This window comes from Loxodonta africana, chromosome 1 (assembly GCF_030014295.1).
Source record: "Loxodonta africana isolate mLoxAfr1 chromosome 1, mLoxAfr1.hap2, whole genome shotgun sequence".
Lineage (NCBI taxonomy): Eukaryota > Metazoa > Chordata > Mammalia > Proboscidea > Elephantidae > Loxodonta > Loxodonta africana.
Window position 1 is genome coordinate 118,242,094 of NC_087342.1, and position 16,649 is coordinate 118,258,742.

General features: G+C 39.7%; 1 protein-coding gene across 1 annotated transcript in view; it reads left to right on the forward strand.

Annotated features, from left to right (window-relative positions):
* TINAG (tubulointerstitial nephritis antigen) overlaps positions 1-16,402 on the forward strand; it is a 112,026-nt gene extending 95,624 nt beyond the window's left edge. The window contains exon 11 of the mRNA XM_003404131.4: positions 16,137-16,402. Coding sequence (XP_003404179.1) covers positions 16,137-16,271 — 135 coding nt within the window. The 3' untranslated portion in view covers positions 16,272-16,402. The remainder of the gene's footprint in view (positions 1-16,136) is intronic.
* Positions 16,403-16,649: the final 247 nt, after the last annotated feature.

Sequence of the window (16,649 nt, forward strand, 5' to 3'; positions counted from 1 at the left end):
TTTTGCCAGGAATTGTGGCAGGCGTAAGAAGTTATCTCACTCACATACACGTATACATACACATATGAATGAATACTGCATTAGTCACCCGGGTCAGAAAAAAAGAATTCTTAATTGATATCACAATCAGATCAATAGCCAAACTAACATTGCAGCATCAGCCCCTATACTTTTAGTCTTGTGGGTGATGTGATAAGCACCAATTTTATATACATACACACACACATACATACATATATATATCATAGATGAGGGACAAAAACAATGGATTTCCCCACTTATATACAGGAAAGAAACAGCTATCCTCCTCCTTTCACAAAAGAAGAGGAAAAGAAAAAAAAAAAAACAAAAAAACTATTATTCCATTAAGACAAGATGGCAAGGCTAGTGTGTTTTCACTCTACCCCTTAGTAATATAAATATGTCTTCACAAGGGCAGTCAAACACCAGGAAATTTCTCCAAATGCTGGACTTCATCCCTTTTGATATAGAGATAATGTTCCAATATTCCTGGCTCCTTGGGGAGTAATTTAGGAACTTGTCTGGGCTGTAACGATTTGACATGCTTGGGGAGATAAAAGAAGTTTTGTTATCTTTTAAGATCAGATCAATTAACTAGACAAATGGCTACAGATCTAATTCTCATGGTATATGAAAGGTAAAATATTTCTAGGAGAAATGAAAGGAACACACAATCTTTATATCATATACATTTTTCGGGTGTGTCAGGAAACTGGGACATTTAGCAAGAGCACTGAGAAATCCAGGGAAGTTTCATTTCCTCATGGTTATATATGGATGTTTCAAAATATGGAAACGCTGGTGGCGTAGTGGCTAAGTGCTTCGGCTGCTAACCAAGAGTTCAGCAATTCGAATCTGCCAGGCGCTGCTTGGAAACTCTATCGGGCAGTTCTACTCTGTTCTATAGGGTCCCTATGAGTTGGAATCAACTTGACGGCAGTGAGTTTGGTTTGGGTTTGGTTTCAAGATATTTACAAATGTGCCAGAAATATAATAAATCATAATAAATAATGACTTCCATGACTGGGTAAAATGCAATAGATTACAGTGAGCCATAAATTCCGCTGAATAAGTAGAAGAAAACAATGTAATTAATTACCCCAAATTACATTTAAAAAAAAGAAAGAAAGCCGAATCTGGAGTGGATTTTCTTTCCTGTGAGCATCTGCTAGTGCTGGGCACAAGCTAACGATTGGGTTTCCAATAGCCATAGAGACTCCTCTAGGAGAAAGAGAATCCAGCTGAATTGGAATATAGAAGAGCCCAAACAAACAGACATTTCTTCCTATGGAATATTCGCTGATTGCTAGAGAAGTGTGAGGTGATATGGAGTGCAGACGGAAAGGCAGAATGAAATCTTCTGTAGGATTGTAATACCTAGTAAAAAGTCCCGCCCTGATGGGAGCCTGAAACAAACACATGATAGTTATAGCCATCAACATATTTCAAACCTAACACAGTTGAAATTTAACAAAAATGTCAATCCAAGCCTGACCCAACTCAATTCCTGATGGAGCTGAAGTAATCAGTCCCCCACAATATTACCTAAAAGAGGAACAGACTAACTTTTTCTTGTGGAAAGTAATTCCAGTGTCAGTCTCTATAATTAGAGTAACAAAGTATCCAGCATACATTTTAAAATTAACAGATATGTAAAGAAACAGAAAAATGTGCCTACTAATCAAGAGAAAAAACTATCATTACAAGCAATAGATGATTCTTTAGATAAAGCCTTTAAAATAGCTATTACAAAATATTAAAGAAAATATGGATGAAAAGATTGAGAATTTTAATGTATTAAGAAAATAAAACGAATTCATGTAGGCAAAGTTTTAATTAAGAACTTATTAGATGGGTTAAATAGTAGGCAAGTCAGTGATCTTGAATAAAATGCAAAGGAATACATCCAAATTGAAGTACACGGAGAAAAATATAATGGGAAAAAAAAAAAAGAAACAACAAAACCCAGAACAATGTGAAGCAACATGTGGGACACAGATAAACTGTTTGACATACACGTAATTGTTGTCTCAGAAGGATTAGCAAGGAAGAATGAGGCCAAATATTTAAAATGATTGGCACTTGACTACTAACCTAAAGGTTAGCAGTTCGAACCCACCCAGAGTTGCCACAAAAGAGGCCTGGTACTCTGCTTCCATAAATATTACAACCAAGAAAACCCTAAGTTCTACTCTGTAACACACAGGGTTGCCATCGCTGGAATCCACTCAACAGCAACTGACGTGGTTTTTGGTTTTATACTGCAAAGATTTTATATCCATATAAAAAAAAATAACCTTGACTCTTATAAAATATACAAAAATTAATTCGAGATGGAGCTTATGCATGTGATTGCAAAAACAAAGCCTCTAGAAGAAAACATTGGCAAATATGTTAGTGTGATTGGACAGGCAAGGCTTTCTTAAACTTGTCACAAAATTAACAAATTTTATAAGAAAAAAAAATCTGTCAGACTTCATTAAAATAAGGATTGCTATTCATCCAAAGATGACATTATGAGATAGAAAAGATAAGCTATAAATGAGGGAAAATTAACTGTCTATCTAACCTGACAAGCTATTTGGCAATGTTTTTTTGTTGTTAGGTACCATCTAGTTGGTTCTGACTCACAGTGACCCTAAGAACAACAGAATAAAACACTGCCCAGTCCTGTGCCATCCTCACAATCATTGCTATGCTTGAACCCATTGCTGCATCCACTGTGCCAATCCATCTAGTTGAGAGTCTTCCTCTTTCTCCCTGACTCTCTACCTTACCAAGCATGAAGTTCTCCAGGGACTAGGCTCTCCAGATAACGTGTCCAAAATACATTAGATGAAGCCTCCCCATCCTCTCTGCCAAGGAGCACTCTCTGGCTGTACTTCTTCCAAGACAGACTTATTCATTTTTCTGTCAGTCCATGGTAAATTCAATGTTCTTAGCCAACGCCATAATTCAAAGGCATCAATTCTTCCTCAGTCTTCGTTAATCATTGTCCAGCTTTTGTATGCATATGAGGTGACTGGAAATATCATGGCTTGGAACAGGCACACCTTAGTTCTCAAAGTGACATCTTCGCTTTTCAACAATTTAAAGAGGTATTTTGCAGCAGATTTGCCCAATGCAATATGTCATTTGATTTCTTGACTGCTGCTTCCATGGGCATTGATTGTGGATCCAAGTAAAATGAAATCTTTGACAACTTCAATCTTTTCTCTGTTTATCATGATGTTTCTTATTGGTCCAGTTGTGAGCATTTTTGTTTGCTTTATGTTGAGGTGTAATCCATACCTGAAGGCTGTAGACTCTGATCTTTGTCAGTAAATGCTTCAAGTCCTCTTCACTTTCAGCAAAGACTCATACATAGAATATATAAAAATTCTTACAAATCCATAATAAGAAAGAAAAATAAATAACTCAATTAAATTTTAGACAAAAGACTTGAACAGTCACTTCACAAAAGAAGAAATCCACATGGCAAACAGACATGTGATAAAGTGATTGACATCATTAAAGATCAGGGACCTGCAAATCAAAACCACAATGAGAGGTCACTACACATACATTAGATTGGCTAAAACTAAAAAGATTGATAATACCAAATGTAGGTGAGGATGTGGAGTAACTGGAATGCACACATTCTACTTACTGATGAATGCTTAGATCGCATAACCATTTATGTTCATCATGGTCATAAGCAGAAGAATGGATAAATTGTCGTATAGTCTTACAACGACTGCATACAGCAATAAAAAATAATGAATTACTTATATATGCTACAACATGGATTAATCTCAGAGACACTGTTTTGAGCAAAAGAAACCAAACACAAAAGAAAACATACTGCATTATTGCATTTTTATAAAAATCGGTAACAGGAAAAACTTACAGAAGGGAGATAGGAGAGTAGATGTTGACAGATGAGGAACATGGGAAACCTTCTGTGGTACTATAAGTGGTTTATATCTCGGTCTAAGCGAAAGTTGTTGTTGTTGTTAGGTGCTATTGAGTTGATTTTGACTTGTAAGACCCCAAGTGGAGGTTACACCAGCATAAACCTAATAAAAAAAAATTTTTTTTTTTTAAACCTAATAACCCATGCAAAAACTCACTGAACTGTAGATTTAGGATTAGTACACATTGGAGCCCTGGTGATGCAGTGGTTAAGAGCTGGCTGCTTTGCACATGTGACTATATCGTATATCTCAATATAGAAGATTCCAAGTTAAATCTTTAGAAATTTTCTCTCCTGCATTGTCATCCATTTCTTTATAATTAGATTTTTAAAAAATTAAGAGATTTGAAAGAAACGAACTAAGTAAGTGAAGAAATGGAAGAAATGAGAGTGGGAAGGGTAAGACTAATAAACAAAATGCATGTCTTGAGATGCCTTCTATTAAACATTAATTTACAAAGCACCACTCTTTGTAATTATGTTGCCCTTCTTGAAAATCTATGGTTAACTCTCATAAGCACATAAATTTGTATTTGCTTATAAAATCTTTACTTATTCTTCCCATTTTCACCAAAGATCTAATGACGAAATTTTGGATGGTAGTAACCTTAGACATGCAAATGAAAATAGAGTGCCATTTATTACACTTTAAAGAATTTAAAAATATTAATATGCTTAACAATTTATCTTAGTTTGTGACCAATTTTATTTCTGCCTTTATAAATATATACATTAGAACTGACTAGAAAATACAGAAATTGGAATTTAGCTTACTTTATTGTTTCTAAAACTCTCACACTCAGTTGCTGTCTCATTTCCAGCTAATTCAAAGTCCATTACATCTTTGAAATGGTAAACTGAGTTCATAATTTTAGCCACAGCTTTGAAAGTGCTCCTTTAAGGTGTCAGGGCTGATTAAGAAGCCAGAGTCCACATCTTAAAAGAAATGCTTAGAATTGGTTATTTCATAAAACTAATGTTGTCAGGACAATTTCTGGTACTTAATGAAAGTGCCCCTCTCTTACATGGTAGAAACAGTGAAAGTTCAAAGCAACACCATATGCCTTGAGAATATTAATGCAGATGACATTCTAGACAATTTTCCACCTTAGGGCCTATGTAGGGTGAATGTATGAAAGTGTAGGTGCTGTTGTTGTGGTCTCTTATCTACCAAATTCTGTGAATAAATTTCAGTTGTTATTCTACTGGGCTTTTCTGCTGTATTTAGTTGTAGTCCACTAACACCCTTATTCTGTACACCCTGTGTCCCATTATCTACTTGTTCACTCAAACTTTAAAAAACCAGGCATTATCGGACATTTCCTAATTCTCTAACCATCCATATTTAAAAAAAATAATAAATAAAATATGAAAGAAAATTTCTAATTCCTCATGATATTACTTTGCAAATATTTCCCATATACTTTCCCTATCCCTATCTCTCCCCCACATGTCTGTCAGTTTGTCGTACTATGGAGGCTTGTGTGTTGCTGTGATGCTGGAAGCTATGCCACCGTATTCAGATACCAGCAGGGTCACTCATGGAGGACAGGTTTCAGCTGAGCTTCCAGACTAAGACACACTAGGAAGAAAGACCATGCAGTCTACTTCTGAAAAGCATTAGCCAGTGAAAACCTTATGAATAGCAGCGGAACATTGTCTGATATAGTGCTGGAAGATGAGCCCCCCAGATTAGAAGGCACTCAAAATATGATAGGGGAAGAGCTGCCTCCTCAAAGTAGAGTCGACCTTAATGATGTGGATGGAGTAAAGATTTTGGGACCTTCATTTGCTGATGTGGCACAACTCAAAATGAAAAGAAACAGCTGCAAACATACATTAATAATGGGAACCTGGAATGTACAAAGTATGAATCTAGGAAAATTGCAAATCATCAAAAATTAAATGGAACATATAAACATAAATATCCTAGGCATTAGTGAGCTGAAATGGACTGGTATTGGCCATTTTGAAATGGACAATCATGTAGTCTATTATGCTGGGAATGACAACTTGAAGAGGGATGGTGTTGCATTCATCTTCAAAAAGAACATTTCAAGATCTATCCTGAAGTACAACACTGTCAGTGATAGGATAATATCCATACGCCTACAAGGAAAACCAGTTAATATGACTGTTATTCAAATTTACGCACCAACCACTAGGGCCAAAGATGAAGAAACACAGGATTTTTATCAGCTGCTGCAGTCTGAAATTGATTGAACATGCAATCAAGATGCATTGATAATTACTGGCAATTGGAATGCAAAAGTTGGAAACAAAGAAGAAGGATCAGTAGTTGGAAAATATGGCCTTGGTGATAGAAACAATGCCGGAGATCGAAATGATAGAATTTTGGAAGACCAACGACTTCTTCATTGCAAATACTTTCCTTCACCAACATAAACGGTGACTATACACATGGACCTTGCCAGATGGAACACACAGAAATCAAATTGACTACATCTATGGAAAGAAACAATGGAAAAGCTCAATATCATCAGTCAGAACAAGGCCAGGGGCCAACTGTGGGACAGAACATCAATTGCTCACATGCAAGTTCAAGGTGAAACTGAAGAAAATCAGAGCAAGTCCACGAGACCCAAAATATGGCCTTGAGTATATCCCACCTGAATTTAGAGACCATCTGAAGAATAGATTTGATGCATTGAACACTAGTGACTGAAGATCAGACGAATTGTGGAATGGCATCAAGGACATCATCCCTGAGGAAAGCAAGAGGTCATTGAGAAGACAGGAAAGAAAAGGCCAAGATGGATGTCAGAGGAGACTCTGAAACTTGCTCTGGAATGTCGAGGAGCTAAAATAAAAGGAAGAATTGGTGAAGTAAAAGAACAGAAGATTTCAAAGGGCGTCTCAAGAAGGCAAAGTAAAGTATTATAATGACATGTGCAAAGAGCTGGAGATGGAAAACCAAAAGGGAAGAACATGCTCAGCGTTTCTCAAGCTGAAAGAACTGAAGAAAAAATTCAAGCCCCGAGTTGCAATAGTGATGGATTCTATTGGAAAGATATTTAACGATGCAGAAAGCATCAAAAGAAGGTGGAAGGAATACACAGAATCATTATACCAAAAAGAATTATTCAATGTTCAAACATTTCAAGAGGTGGCATATGATCAGGAACCGATGGTACTGAAGGAAGAAGTCCAAGCTGCTCTGAAGGCAGTGGCAAAAAACAAGGCACCAGGAATTGATGGAATATCAATTGAGATGTTCTAACAAACAGATGCAACGCTGGAGGTGCTCACTCATCTATGCCAAGAAATATGAAAGACAGCTTCCTGGCCAACTGACTGGAAGAGATCCATATTTATTTATGCCTATTCCCAAGAAAGGTGATCCAACCGAATGTGGAAATTATAGAACAATACTATTAATATCACACACAAGGAAAATTTTGCTGAAGATCATTCAAAAACGGCTGCAGCTGTATAGCGACAGGGAACTGCCAGAAATTCAGGCCAGTTTCAGAAGAGGACATGGAACCAGGGATATCTTTGCTGATGTCAGATGGATCCTGGCTGAAAGCAGAGAATACCAGAAGGATGTTTACCTGTGTTTTATTGACTACGCAAAGGCACTCGACTGTGTGGATCATAACAAATTATGGATAACATTGCGAAGAATGGGAATTCCAGGACACTTAATTGTGCTCTTGAGGAATCTTTATGTAGATCAAGAGGCAGTTGTTCAGACAGAACAAGGGGATATTGATTGGTTTAAAGTCAGGAAAGGTGTGCATCAGGGTTGTATTCTTTCACCATACATCTTCAGTCTGTATGCTGAGCAAATAATCTGAGAAGCTGGACTGTATGAAGAGGAATGGGGCATCAGGATTGGAGGAAGACTCATTAACAACCTGCATTATGTAGATGACACAACCTTGCTTGCTGAAAGTGAAGAGGACTTGAAGCACTTACTAATGAAGATGAAAGACCACAGCCTTCAGTGTGGATTGCACCTCAACATAAAGAAAACAAAAATCCTCACAACTGGACCAATGAGCAACATCATGATAAACAGAGAAAAGACTGGAGTTGTCAAGGCTTTCATTATACTTGGATCCACGATCAACAGCCATGGAAGCAGCAGACAGGAAATCAGAAAACTCATTGCATTGGGTAAATCTGCTGCAAAGGACCTCTTTAAAGTGTTGAAGAGCAAAGATGTCACCTTGAAGACTAAGGTACGCCTGACCCAAGCCATGGTATTTTCAATCGCATCATATGCATGTGAAAGCTGGACAATGAATAAGGAAGACCGAAGAAGAATTGACACCTTTGAATTGTGCTGACGAAGAATATTGACTATACCATAGATGGCCAAAAGAACAAACAAATGGGTCCTAGAAGAGGTACAGCCAGAATGCTCCTTAGAGGCAAGGATGGCAAGACCGCACCTTACATACTTTGGACATGTTGTCAGGAGGGATGAATCCCTGGAGAAGGACATCATGCTTGGCAGAGTACAAGGTCAGCAGAAAAGAGGAAGATCCGCAACAAGGTAGATTGACACAGTGGCTGCAACAATGAGCAGAAGCATAACAACGATTGTAAGGATGGCTCACGACCGGGCATTGTTTCATTCTATTGTGCATAGTGTCGCTATGAGTCGGAACTGACTCGACGGCACCTAACAACAACAACATCCCTATCTCTATCTTCCCTAACCCAGTTAGGGTCATCCAAATTAAGTCTCATCCAACAAAAGTCTACTACCTAGTCTTCCTGTCTTTTGTTTCTACCCTTTTCAATCCATCTTCCTCATTTCATGTAGAATACTGTAATCAGAATATAAATTTGTCCACTTTACTACCTTACTGGAAGCAACTCAAGCACTTGTCATCATCTTCAACCCTTAGTATGGATGACCTGTCCTTACCTACCTTCCAGCCTCGTAGTGTATCAACCTGCTTCTGTTTTATGATCTAATTATAACAATTTCCTTGAAATGTCTCCCACTGCTTCACACTGCTTCATGCTTTGGTATTGTTAAAATGGCTGAGCAGCATTGCCAGATCTCCTCCCCTAACTCCACAAGGGGGGAAAGAGAAACATTATCAACATCAGCAGCCTAAGGCTGATTCCTGTGAAACAGAGGTCAGACCTACCTCCTCTCCAACCTTTTTATCAATTCTGACAACAGCTGTCCCTCTCATGGTACTCTCTACTTCTTTGCTGGGTTTGATAATTCATTGCAGTGGCCACACAGAACTCAAAGACAATACTTATGATTATGGGGTCTGTGAGGGAAACAACAGGTTATAATTCAGGATAGAGTGCTTTGATCAGGACAAACGCTTCTCTGCAATACCCACAGGGAGTCCTCTCTCTGGCACTTGGTCCCTTGTCCTGGCCTCTGCCCAGTTCAGGCAAGTGTTACAGAGCTTTTCAGCTGTGCTGATAAGTGCCTGGAGGTATCCCACTCTGCCAGGAAGCCTCCTGCCTAAAGGTGCTCAGCTCTTTCACTCTGTGGGTCAGCACATCCACTGTAACCACCTTTCTCTGTGGGCCAGGAAGCCCACTGCGCTGTCTCACACCAGTCTCCTTTTTCTCCTGCCACCATTTCTCTGCCACCAATTCTCACCGTCTTGTGCTGCCTTCACTGTTATAGCTCTCTCCCTACATCTCCTGGGTCTATGAGGTTCTCAGCACAGGGATCCCAGGTCCAAAGAATATGCTCTGCTCCCACCTCTTCTTTCTTGGTAGTAGTGAAGTGTCCCCTTTCTGCCTCTGGGATGGGTCATTCTAAGCCTAGTAGGATTGCTAAAGTGACCAATCCCTCATAAGGGTCCCATACAGCCAGAATGCTCCTTAGAAGGGAAGATGGTATACTCTGTCTCATGTACTTTGGACATGTCAGCAGGAGGGACCAGTCCTTGGAGAAAGACATCATATTTGGTAGAGGGTCAGCAAAAAAGAAGGCCTTCAATGAGATGGGTTGACACAGTGGCTGCAACACTGGGCTCAAACACAGCAACGATTGTGAGGATGGTGCAGGACCAGGCAGTGTTTTGTTTTGTTGTACATGGGGTTGCCATGAGTCAGAACTGACTCAATGCTGCCTAACAACAACAACACCCACAAGGATGCCATGCACCTTATTTGCATTATTGGCAATCTGTCCGATTAACTTAGTATGCCACAGTACCTTATTTGCATAGTCCCACCCGATCATTTGGTGGGAGTTACAAGGTCATGGCTAGAAAGGAATCCGTCACACCACAGGCTACCTCCTGGCTTTTCTAGCCATGGTTCCTTTGTACTTGGAGGATAACTTCCCCCTCCTAATCATTTTACCATTACAAAACAGTCATTAACAATTAGTCCTTCAATAGTGAAAAAAGTCCTCAGGGTGAGGTTACTCAGGTACCAACCATTCAGGTCTGCTGCAGGTATTAATCTGATCTGGTCAGGTTCTACAAAAGTCATCTCAGCTTCACCCTTCTGGTGTCTGATAAAATTTAACTGAGAGAAGATTATTCTCTTGCTCTGGGCTTCATGATGTATCAGCATAGCAAATCAAATCCTTTAAAGTACTTTATGTTCGGCCTCTGTACCCCAGTCCAGCAGTGCCTCTTCCTTAGTACACTTTCCCACTTACAACTTCTACAATTACAGTTTTTACAATTGAAATTAACACTGTTAACAATCAACACTCACAACTGAATCATATAATCCTATCAGCATCTTCCCCCACCCTCCCTTCTTCAGGACGCATAAGGAAAAGAGAAAACTATTCGGTGTGGATTGTTCAATTCAAAGTGACCAATACCAGTCCATTTCAGCTCACTAATGCCTAGGATATCAATCTTTATGCATTCCATTTCATTTCTGACGATTTCCAATTTTCCTAGGTTCATACTTGGTACATCCCACTTTCTGATTATTAATGAATGTTTGCAGCTGTTTTTTTCTCATTTCGAGATGTTCCACATCAGCAAATGAAGGTCCTGAAAGTTTGACTCCATTTTCACCAACATAAATGGTGTCTACACACTCGGACCTCGCCAGATGTAGAAAGAAATGATGGAAAAGTTCAATATCATCAGTTAGAACAAGGCCAGGGGCTGACTGTGGATCAGACTTTCAATTACTCATATGCAAGTTTAAGTTGAAAGTGAAGAAAATTAGAACAAGTGCACAAGAACTGAAGTATGACCTTAAGAATATCCCACCTGAATTTAGAGACCATCTCAAGAATAGATTTGTTGCATTGAACACTAATGACTGAAGACCAGATGAGTTGTGGAATGATATCAAGGACATCAAATATGAAGAAAGCAAGAGGTCATTAAAAAGACGGGAGAGAAAGAAAAGACCTAACTGGATGTCAGAAGAGACTCTGAAACTTGCTCTCAAACATTGAGTACCCAAAGCAAAATGAAAAAATGATGAAGTAAAAGAGCTGAAAAGAAGATTTCAAAAGGCAGCTTGAGAAGACAAAGTGAAGTATTATGATGATATGTGCAAAGACCTGAAGATGGAAAACCAAAAGGGATGAACACACTCAGCATTTCTCAAGCTGAAAGAACTAAAGAAAAAATTCAAGCTTTGAATCACCATACTGAAAGATTCTATGGAAAATGTAAAACAATGCAGGAAGCATCAAAAGAAGATGGAAGGAATACACATACCAAAAAGATTTGGTTGATATTCAACCATTTCAGGAGGTAGCATATGATCAGAAACCGATGGTACTGAAGGAAGAAGTCAAGCTGCACTGAAGGCATTTGGCAAAAAACATGGCTCCTAGAATTGATGAAATACTAATTGAGATATTTCAACAAATGGATGCAGTGCTGGAAGTGCTAACTCATCTATGCCAAGAAATTTGGAAGATAGCTATCTGGCCAACCGACTGGAAGAGATCCATATTTATACCTTTTCCCAAGAAAAGTGATCCAACCGAATGCAGAAATTATCAAACATTATCATTAATATCACATGCAAGCAAAATTTTGCTGAAGAGTATTCAAAAGTGGCTGCAGCAGTATATCGATAGGGAACTGCAGGAAATTCAAGCTGGGTTTAGAAGAGGATGTGGAACCAGGGATATCATTGCTGATGTCAGGTGGATCCTGGCTGAAAGCAGAGAATGTGAGAAAGATGCTTACCTGTGTTTTATTGACTATATTAAGGCATTCAACTGTGTGGGTCATAACAAATTATGGATAACATTGCCAAAAATGGGAATTCTGGAACACTTAATTGTGCTCATGAGGAATCTGTTCATGGATAAAGAGGCAGTCATTTAAACAAAACAAAGTGACACTGCATGGTTTAAAGTCAGGAAAGGTGTGCATCAGGGCTGTATCCTTTCACCATATCAATTCAGTCTGTGTGCCGAGCAGATAATCCCAGAAGCTGGACTATATGAAGAAGAACAGAGCATCAGGATTGGAGGAAGACTCATTATCAATCTGTGTTATGCAGATGACACAACTTTGCTTGCTGAAAGTGAAGACGACTTGAAGCACTTACTGATGAAGATAAAGATTACAGCCTTCAGTTTGGATTACACCTCAACATAAAGAAAACAAAAATCCTCACAACTGGACCAATAAGCAGCATCATGATAAATGGAGAAAAGATTGACATTGTCAAGGATTTGATTTTACTTGGATTCACAATCAACATGCATGGCAGCAGCAGTCAAGAAATCAAAAGACACATTGCATTGGGCAAATTGACTGCAAGAGATCTCTTTAAAGTGTTAAAAAGTGAAGATATCACCTTGAGGACTAAGGTATGCCTGACCCAAGCCATGGTGTTTTCAAAAGCTGGACAATGAATAAGGAAGCCTGAAGAAGAATTGATGCCTTTGAATTGTGGTGTTGGTGAAGAATATTGAATATACCATGGACTGCCAAAAGAACGAACAACTCAGTCTTGGAAGAAGTACAACCAGGGCGTTCCTTGGAAGCAAGGATGGTGAGGCTGTATCTCACATACTTAGGATATGTTGTCAGGAGGGATCAGTCCCTGGGGAAGGATATCATGCTTGGTAAAGTAGACAGTCAGCGAGAAAGAGGAGACCCTCAATGAGATGGATTGACACAGTGGCTGCAACAATGGGCTCAAGTGTAGCAACAATTGTGAGGATGGCACAGGACCTAGCAGTATTTCATTCTGTTGTGTATAGGGGCTCTATCAGTCAGAATGGACTCTTTGGCACCTAACAACAACAATTTAGTGGTGATCCTCTCTTGTCCTCCATATTTTAAGTGTGACTACATCCACAGAAGCATGTAAGCCAGCCACTTCATGCCTTTATCTCACCCCATTTTAGACAGCCAGTGTTTGAATTATCTGTCATCATCAACCCAGTACTCTGACTAGGCAAACATGTACCTTGATCTAAAGAATCTTCTGTTCTGGTTGAATCTTTGAGCATCTGCATGCATAAGCAAAGTCCAGTCTACAGCAAGCCATCAAATTGCAGTGATTTATATCAACTCACAGTGTCAAACATCTTTTTCTTCATTTTGTCGGATTCTGGTCAGCTCATCCCTAGCCCCTGTGGGCTAGGTCAACTGGTACAAGCCATAGGCTTGGGAGTCTACACACTTCCCTGCACATCAGACCAGCCAGCCCCCTCTCTCTCTCTAATCCCTAGCCCCCATAGGCTAGGTCAACGTGTGCCAATAGGACATGTCCAAACTTGGCCCATCTCTTCATTGCTGCACTTCCCCCACTTCCACCCAGGTGGTCAACATAAGTGAGCTTACCAGGCTGTCTACTCACCAGCTCCCTTTAACTTCCAGCCCTTGGAGGAGGTTCTTCTTATGGGCACTGACTTTTCCTGCCTCAGTGCACCTAAAGGCAAACCACCTGCTCAAAATTCAAAAAGGAAAACAGTAATTTTTTTTCTCTGCGGGTCATTCCTTCAAATGCAAATTTCTTGCTCTCCAAGTTCTGAGTGGGTCTGCATGTCTTTTGCAATGCAAATGTCCTAACTGAAGGTTCTGGGCGGGGCTTAGGTTTTCTACCTAAGACCCCAATACTCTTTACACAGGGCTACTGCATTCAAACCAACAACCTGTGTTTTTTTTTCAGACAAATCCTAGTTCCCCTTTTAGCATATTTAATCAAGTATTAGCTGAAGGTGGTTTTACATGCTCTCTGTAATATATTATACTCAATATTCATTTCTATCATACATTCAGGTCTGTTTTACACTGGGTGGGAGAAACATTCAATATCCAGAGTACAATCAAATAAACACATAGCCCTTTCTAAAATATTCCAGTTTCATCTTCTTTTCTCCACACCATGACTATTTTCCCATTCATATGCATAGGGCCTTGGACCTCTGGCTGGGTGGAACCAGAAGACCCTGACCCCCTATAAATCATCCTGTTTAACCAGACTAGCTTTTGCCCCAAACCACTCCAGATGAGGCTTTTCTCTACTCAGCTGCAGCATAACATCTCTTACTTTCCTTTCAGCCATTACAGCAAGAACAACCAAAGTAATAATCCAAAAATCAAAAGTTTCGTTTCCTACACCCCTTTGTTTTTTCTCTTACAAAGTCCCATGCTTCTATGAGCCTGAAGCCATTGCAATGAAACCCGCTTCTGCCACCAACTGTAAAAATGGTGGTGCGGCAGAGGCATCTGGCCTCCTCTGACTTCATGAAGCGGGAGAGAATCACCATCAGCATTGGCCCAAGGCTGATTCCTATGAAGCAGAGGTCAGAAATACCTCCTCCCTTCAACCTTTTTACTGATTCTGACACCAGCTGTGCCTCTCACGGCATTCTCTACTGTGCTGGGTTCAATAATTCATTGCAATGGCCACACAGAACTCACAGGCCATAGTCATGATTATGGAGCTTATTAGGGAAGTAACAGGTTACAATTCAGGATAGAGTTCTTCAGTCAGGACAACCTCTTCTCAGCCATGCCTGCAGGTAAGCCTCTCTTGGCCTGGCCTCTGCCCTGCTTGGATAAGTGTTATAAAGCTCTTCACCTCTACCAATAAGTACCCAGAGGCACCCCACTCTGCCAGGAAGCCTCCTGCCCAAAGGCATTCAGCTCTCTCACTTCGTAGGTCTGCATACTCAACGTGACCACCTTGCTCCGTGGGCTGAGAAGCCCAAACTGTGCCATCTCCCGCCGGTGTGCTGGTTCTACTGCTGCTGTTTCTTTGCCACCACTTCTTGCCATCTTGCGCCATCTCCAGTACATCTCTCTCTCTATGTCTCCTGGGTCTAGGAGGTTCTCAGTGCAGGGACTCCTGGTCCAAATGACGTGCTCTGCTCGCATCTCTTTTTTCTTGGTGGTTGTGAGGTCCCCTCTTTCCACCTCTGGGATGGCTCATTTTAAGCCTACTGGGATGGTAAAACTGATCAATCCCTTTGTTAGGGTTTCATACACCTTATTTGCATGATCGCACCCCCACAAGGATACCATGCACCTTATTTGCGTTATTGGCAACCTGTATAATCCTCTTGGTGAGCCACAAGCACTTGATTTGCATATTCCCACCCAATCAGCTGGTGGGAGTTACAAGACCATGGCTAGAAAGGCCATATAAAAGTGATCCATCACACACAGGTATTTGTGCTTTTCTGTTGCTTTTTACCTGAATTTCCTTTCTCTCTCTCTCTTTTTTTTTAATCTGGTTAATTTTAACGCAATCTTTACTATGCATCTCAGTGGCACTTCCTCCAGGACACTTCCCTGAATCACCCAGTTATTCATTGCTGATCATTTCTACAGCACCTGTGCAGATTTCTACCTTGGCACTTGCCTTACGTTGACTGTCCTTCATTAGACCATAAGTTCCCTGTACACAGGGTATGTTGTTTATCTTTCTTCTCCAGTGCCTAGTACAGGGTTGGTCATATAGTAGACCCTCTATAAGTGTGGCTTGAGCACAGTCTTCTGAAGTGGCATTTCAAACTTACATATATATGCTACCATTGTATTCTGGAAGTGTTACACCAATTCTGGTATACTTGCATATTAATGTAACTGCTGAATAATACAACTGTTTATTCTTATTTAGAAACTATTTAGAGTTGTAATAACTACTTTCTATAATATGTCAAAGGTTTCCTGTGTATTAATAGCCAGGATTAAAAAATACCAAAGTGTGATATTCAGCCTTTTCATTTTTTGTTTTTCTGCAGGTTGCTGCCAATTCCTGGGGAAAGTCATGGGGAGAGGATGGCTATTTCAGGATTCTTCGAGGAGTAAATGAGTCTGACATTGAAAAGTTGATTATCGCAGCTTGGGGCCAAATGACAAGTTCAGATGTACCATAACATATCATTAAATTTCCACAAGGCCATGCATTTAAGTAACCTTTTAAATTGAAGTTTAGCAATATGAAATTCTCAGTGCCAGTAGAATCTTTGTTTTTTTATCCTGTCATTATAATGTTCCCTTTTTCTTATTTTAGCCCAGGTTCCATGTGAATACTTCCTTTATATTACTGAGTATATGAAACACTAATAGAGCACAACAGAGCTGCTAAACGCCCTTAAACTTCCTTTTTTTTTTTTCTCTTCTGCCAGTATTCTCTTTGCCTTTAAAAATTCACAAACTGGATGATGGCAACTATCTTAAAAGCTTATAGCACTTGTTTGTAGAAGTGATCATGGTTTCTCTTTGACAAATGAGGACTTCCGACAACATAAAGC